This window comes from Echinops telfairi, unplaced genomic scaffold (assembly GCF_000313985.2).
Source record: "Echinops telfairi isolate 266 unplaced genomic scaffold, ASM31398v2 ScPeMD7_22;HRSCAF=79, whole genome shotgun sequence".
Classification (NCBI taxonomy): domain Eukaryota; kingdom Metazoa; phylum Chordata; class Mammalia; order Afrosoricida; family Tenrecidae; genus Echinops; species Echinops telfairi.
In genome coordinates this window covers 8,456,142-8,462,387 of record NW_022103919.1, presented here as the reverse complement: position 1 = coordinate 8,462,387, position 6,246 = coordinate 8,456,142, and the positions used below count along the sequence as shown (strand labels likewise).

At 50.0% G+C, this 6,246-nt stretch overlaps 1 protein-coding gene across 3 annotated transcripts in view; it reads left to right on the top strand.

Annotated features, from left to right (window-relative positions):
* The first annotated feature begins 4,021 nt into the window (after positions 1-4,021).
* GBGT1 (globoside alpha-1,3-N-acetylgalactosaminyltransferase 1 (FORS blood group)) overlaps positions 4,022-6,246 on the top strand; it is a 9,035-nt gene continuing 6,810 nt past the window's right edge. Inside the window, exons 1-4 of one of the 3 annotated variants that reach the window (XM_045288573.1) lie at positions 4,048-4,070; positions 4,489-4,555; positions 4,664-4,853; positions 5,724-5,789. In XM_045288573.1, coding sequence (XP_045144508.1) covers positions 4,783-4,853; positions 5,724-5,789 — 137 coding nt within the window. In that variant the 5' untranslated portion in view covers positions 4,048-4,070; positions 4,489-4,555; positions 4,664-4,782. Of the gene's footprint in view, positions 4,071-4,460; positions 4,556-4,663; positions 4,854-5,723; positions 5,790-6,246 lie in introns of those variants that run through there. The other 2 variants (XM_045288574.1, XM_045288572.1) reach the window with 2 other exon arrangements.

Here is a 6,246-nt window from a genome sequence, read left to right as displayed (position 1 = left end):
CTCAGGAGAAGGCCATGCCCACACAGAGGCATGATTGGCTAGGACCTGATTGACAGATTAGACTCCACCCCTCCGCTCAAGCTGACAGGAGATGATGTAACTGCCACATTCAGCTTGCTGATCCAGTTTGAGTTATATTTTGTATAGGCTGAGTCCAACTTCATGCCTTTGTACAGGAACATCCAGATTTTCTAGAACCATCTGTTAAAGAAGAAACCAGTTTCCCCCCATAGAATGTACTTGGCACCTTATTAAAAATCAATTGTCTACATACAAAACCGAAAAACCAAACTCACTGCCATCAAGTCGAAGCCAACTCAGCACCCTATAGACAGAGTGGAACAGCACCGGTGAGTTTCTGCGACTGTAATGTTTTAATTTTTTCCCCCAGTTGAGAAGTTTATATCTAACTTTCTGAGGAATTGCAAACTGTTTCCAAGAAGTAATTTTTTTAATAAACTTACATATACAACATCAATGGATAAAGGGATCCAATTTCTCCACATTTTTGCCATACTAGTTATAACGTCTGTTTTTTATTAGTTGTTATGAAGTGATAGCTCACAGTTTTTTTTCACATATCACACAATTTAATCATTCAATCATATTAAAAATTTTTTTTGCAGAGCCCAGCTGTTTATTTAGCCAGAAATGCGCTCAGCAAGAGCGCCCAGTAAAATTTTGTGCAATCATTACAGTAATCTTTTTTTTTTTCATGGTAGCATGCTCACGTCTAGGACAGCCATGATCTAAGCAGCCAGGTCCACACAGAGAGTGGGAAGAGGTGGAGGGAGGAGAGAGCATATGCTCTTTATTTCTGACCAAGGCCTATATATACTGGGGGCATGCAAGCCCCACTGATTACCAGGTAACCACATATGTCACAGGAAGGGGTTGGACAGTAAGCATATGCATGACAGGAAGGGGATGAGCTAGGGGTATACACGTAATAGGAAGGGGAGGTACTAAAGGTACACATGTGACAAGATGGGCGGACCCTAGACTCAAGATGGCAGGTCATCCTTGAGACAACAATCATTTTAAAAACATTTTCTTCCATACTCATCGTTGTTAGCTCCCCATCTCCTGCCATCCTCCCATCCCCCTACCCTGCTACTGTTTCTATAGATCTACCTATCCTGCATTTCTTATACAGAAAATCATACAAAAGAAAGCACAAAGCAAGCAAAAGCATACAAAGCAAATGGCAGCAACAAACAAAAAACCAACAATGACTAGATAAAATGCAGAAAAATCTCAATCAAAGAGAAAGCAGAAAATATTAAAAACTGAAACAACTTTAAAATGAGTCAAAAGGGAGATTGAATGATGGGGTTTTCCATTTGAACCTAACTACATCTGCCATAATCAAATTCACAATGCTCACGGTCTGATAGCAGGGTTTTCCTATCCCTTGACGATGGTCAGAGAGCATTCCTGGAGACGTGATCCATGTGGGGTCCATGCAAATGGATTTGGGACATCACTGTCATTCACAGCCTTCTGCAAGCCAGGTGTTCACAATTCAAGCTCTGATACAATGCTTTCCTGTGGATTTAGGTTTTATTATTTACAATCTGGATCACACAAGTTGGTGTTTCTTCCACGTGGACTTGATGCCTAACTTAGGACTGTAACGCTTTAGGAGACTAGAAAGTCCATCTCTCTGCCCCTGGCAGTGCTGCTGGGTTCAAACTGCTCACCTTGAGGTTAGTAGCCCAACTCTGAACGACTATGCCACCAGAGCTCCGTATGTACAAAGGTAAGTTTTAAAAAAAATGCTGCCACTAGGGTTCTAGTTTGTATACAAATGGGTTTATCCCCAACCCAATGAACTGATTAGATTCTAACTCATAGGGGCCCTATAGGATGGTACAAAACAGCCCCTGTGGGTTTCTCAGGCTGTAACTCTTTCCGGAAAGTAGAAAGCCTTCTCCTTCTCAGGAGGAGCAGCTCGTGGTTTTGAACTGCTGACCACTATGCCACCAGGGCTCCTTTTTCAACAAATAAGTAGCTTCCGAGGGGCTCGGCTGGGCCAGTAAAATTCAAGGCACAGAGGTCACCTTAGAAGGTTATGCCAGGTGATTTTGTCTGTTTTTAATTACAAAGGGGTAATCTTGATAGAGTTTTTCAAAGGACACAAGTGATCATGGGGGCTTCTCGGGAAGAATTTTTTTAAATCATGTTATTGGGGGCTCGTACAACTCTTATCACAATCCATACATACATCAATTGTATCAAGCACATTTGTACATTGGTTACCCTCATCATTCTCAAAACATTTGCTCTCCAAGTAAGGCCCTGGCATCACTTCCTCATTTCCCCCATCCCTTCCTGCTCCCCACCCCCATGAACCCTTGATCATTTATAAATGATTATTTTGTCATAGCTTACACTGTCTGACGTCTCCCTTCACCCACTTTTCTGTTGCCCGTCCCCCCAGGGAGGAGGTTATATGCAGATCCCTGTAATCGGTTCCCCCTCTCTGCCCCACCCTCCCCCCACTCTAGGGAAGAAGTTTATTTTTGTTTTGTTTTTTAAATCATTTTATTAGGGGCTCATACAACTCTTATCACAATCCATACACACATCAATTGTGTAAAGCGCATTTGTACATTCATTGCCCTCATCATTCTCAAAACATTTCCTCTCCACTTAAACCCCTGGCATTAGATCCTCATTTTTCCCCTCCCTCCTCCCTCATGCGCCCTTGATAGTTTATAAATTGTTATTTTGTCATATCTTGCCCTGTCCGACATCTCCCTTCACCCACTTTTCTGTAGTCCGTCCCCCAGGGAGGAGGTCACATATAGTTCCTTGTAATCGGTTCCCTCTTTCCAACCCACTCTCCCTCTACCGTCCCTGTTTCGCCACTCACACCACTGGTCCTGTAGGGCTCATCTGCCCTGAATTCCCTGTATTTCCAGTTCCTGTCTGTACTAGTGTACCTCCTCTGGTCTAGCCAGACTTGCAAGGTCGAATTCGAGTCATGGTAGTGGGAGCGGGGAGGAAACATTTAGGAACTAGAGGAAAGTTGTATTTTTCATCGTTGCTCCATCGCCCCCTGACTGGCTCGTCTCCTCTCTAGGGAAGTTTTAAGAGAACTCTAAAATGAGGAAAACGTCAGGAAAGTTTCACCAAACAATTTCCTTTTCCATCACGACAAGGCACCTCTGAGTTGTAGCATAGCAACGACTGTCCCAGGAGACTCTCCTTGGGAAGCCTGACCACAACCTCCTACAGCCTTACTTTGGTTCCCAACACTCCAGGGGCATTTCCCCAGAGTCCCCCCGAGAGACGCCGAAACGACCCTGGTAGCATGGTGTCAATCAGGCAGTGAGACTTCGCTGGGCGAGGGGAAGGTTCGAGGTCGAAGCGCCTCCATCAGAAGTGTAGATGGCGATTATTAGGTCAAGGGACTGTAGGTGCACATTTTGATGCTTGGGTTGAGTAAATGTTTCTGTGATTTTGTGGCGACCCTTTTTTTACTTACCCCCGTAGGCACGGGTGTTTCTCTGGACACACAGTCGTGTCCACTGTTCCGTACGTTAATCCTTACGGGTTGAATTGCTAACCCGCGGCAAGGTCTGCAGCCCGGAACCCCCAGCTGCTCAGCGGGAGAAGGACCCGGCTTGCTACTCTCTATGAATCGTTATAGTCACTCTACAAACAGTCCACCCCCGTCCTACAGGGTCGCAGGAGTAGGGATCGACCCCAAGCAAGGAGTGAGTGACAGGTTATAATCCGTTTCGAAAGTTGCAAGGGCGACTCCCCGGGGTCAAAACCAAGTTGAAAACAACCTGGACGCGCGCGCAAAGGCCGGGGACGGGGGCGCGCTCGCGCTCTAGCGGAGGTGGACCGGTTGGGAGGTGGGGGTGGGGGTGTCACCGGGCGGGGGAGGGCCCAGCGGCTCCTTCCCGCTCACGGCCCGCCCCCCGGGGCTCCACCCGGCTTTGGGATCTCCCACGCCCAGCCGAGCCCGGGCGCCGCTTCCTCGAAGAGGCCAGAACCGGGTATCCGGGCCGGGCGGCCACGCCGCGTCCATCCTGCAGCCGCGCGGGGCGTCCAGGGTGAGTGCTCCCCCTGGGAAGAGTGCCTGTGGCCCTCGGGTCCACTCCGCAGCGAGAATGGCGGGCGGAAGTCCAATTGCGCTTCTCTCCCGGGACCGGCCGCGGGGCCCAAGTCAGGAGGAAGGGGCTTGCCGGATGCTGCACCCCATGACGGGGAGGGGACACTGAAACCACCGAGGGAGGGAGGGAGGCGGCCCGAGGATCTTTCTGGGACCCGGGGCAGACCGCCCCGCAGCTGGCAAGGGGCCCGGCGCTCACCGCAGCGCGCGCTTGTGCCTATATGCCAAGGGATCCGCGCTCCCAGCGGTGAGCGCTTGTGCCGTGCGCTTCTCAGGAGTTTGTGCGCGTCGGTCTCGTGGGGCCCGGGAGCAATGACTCGTGGTAGCCGCCGCCGCTGACCCTGCCCGACTTCTTTAAGGAAGCTGGGCCAGGAGCCCAGCGGGAGTGACTTGCCCAGGGTCGAAGAGGTGAAGTCACTTGTGCTGGTGAGAGTCCTTTACCCAAGACGGAGCTCGGTGTGCCCTGGGTGCTTGGAGGCGGGACTTGGGAGCCCCTGCAGCGGAAGGCAGACGCAAGACTTCTTCCCTGAACAGGAGCGTTACTTTGCAAGTGTTCCTGGGACTCGGGCCCCCAGAGGACAGTCCTGGGCAGGGAAAGGCTGACCTGCTTCTCCTCTGGTGCCCATGTACTGATTGATTGCTGCCCCCCCGTGATGCGCTGCAGAAGACTGAGCCTGGGCCTGGGGTCCTGCCTGCTAGTCGTTGTGAGCCTGTGCTTTGGATGGTGAGTACTCCAAGCCCAGGACTCAACCCCATGCTGAGCCCATCACTGACTTCCTGGGTCCTATTCACGCCCTCTGGGCTCAGCAGCCCCTGTAACCCAGCCCCAGCCTGGACTAGTCTCAGTTTCAGCGTTTTACCCCGGACTGGCAACCTGCCGGAATCCTGAGGGCCCAGGGGGCCAGCAGTTGGAATCCACCAGCTGCTTCAGGGAGAAAGATGAGACAGACATTCTGCCCCCATAAAGAGTTACAGCTTCATGGGGCAAAAAAGGAGCTGATACCAAGGGCTCAAGTAGAGAGCAAATGTTTTGAGAATGATGATGGCCATACACATACCAATGTCCTTGACACAATGGATGTATGTGGATGGATTGTGGTAAGGAGTTGTACGAGACCCCAATAAAATGATTTTAAAACGGAAAAGAAAAAAGAGTCACAGCTTTGAGAACCCTAGGGAGCAGTTCTACCCTGCCGTTTAGGGTCACTGGGAGTCAGAACCAGCTCGAAGGCAGTGGGCTTGGTTTTGAGGGCCTCCACCTGTGGCCAAGATAGGTAGAAAATTCATCTCTGCATTCCCTCTGGGAAACCCTGAGGCCAGTCCCTCCTGAGACCCCCACAGCCCCTGTGTGACCTGCCTGTATCCCTAACCTGACCCTTTCTGCTGTGTGCTGGGCCTGGCATAGAACCATGCCCTGTGGATATATGTCTGTATGGTAATGGTCACTGAATGCTTACCCCTGTGACTCCCTATGTCGAGCCCAAGAGTGACCCCTGCTCCTACCCCTACCCTCAGGTACACCACTGATTTGTTCTAAGTGGGGTTTCAGCCTCTTGGCCCGGTATTGAGTTGACTGGTGTTTTTCCTTTCCCAGGGTGTATGTTGAGAACTGGCTGCCTGTCTACTATGTCCCCTATTTCCTCCCTTGCCCTGAGATCTTGTAAGTATGGGATCAGAGGACCCCGTGGGCTGCTTGAAGCAGGATAACAGGGTTTTGTGGCCACTTTGAGTAAGGGTCCTGAACTCGTGGTTCTGAGGCATGTTTAGGTCATTTATCGGCTGCCTCAAACTGTGAGCAAAACTGGGCTGTTTCAGTCTTTCGGTGTCCGCTCCTCCTGCCCTCTACCCCACCCTCTCTGTAGCTTGACCTTGGGAATGTTACATAACCCTGAGCCTCATTTTCTGCATCTGAAAAATGGGACCATGGGATGAAATCCAAAACTCAAACCCCCTTGCTGATGCCAGACAAGAAATACTCTCTCTTTGATATAAGTGCTGTTTACTGGATTCCTAGCAAGACAATGAATTCAAGACTATATATACACGAGGGAATATCCAAAAAAAGGATTTTCCCCCCAAAGCTATGTATTTTTTTTTAAAGCTATGTGTTTACATTT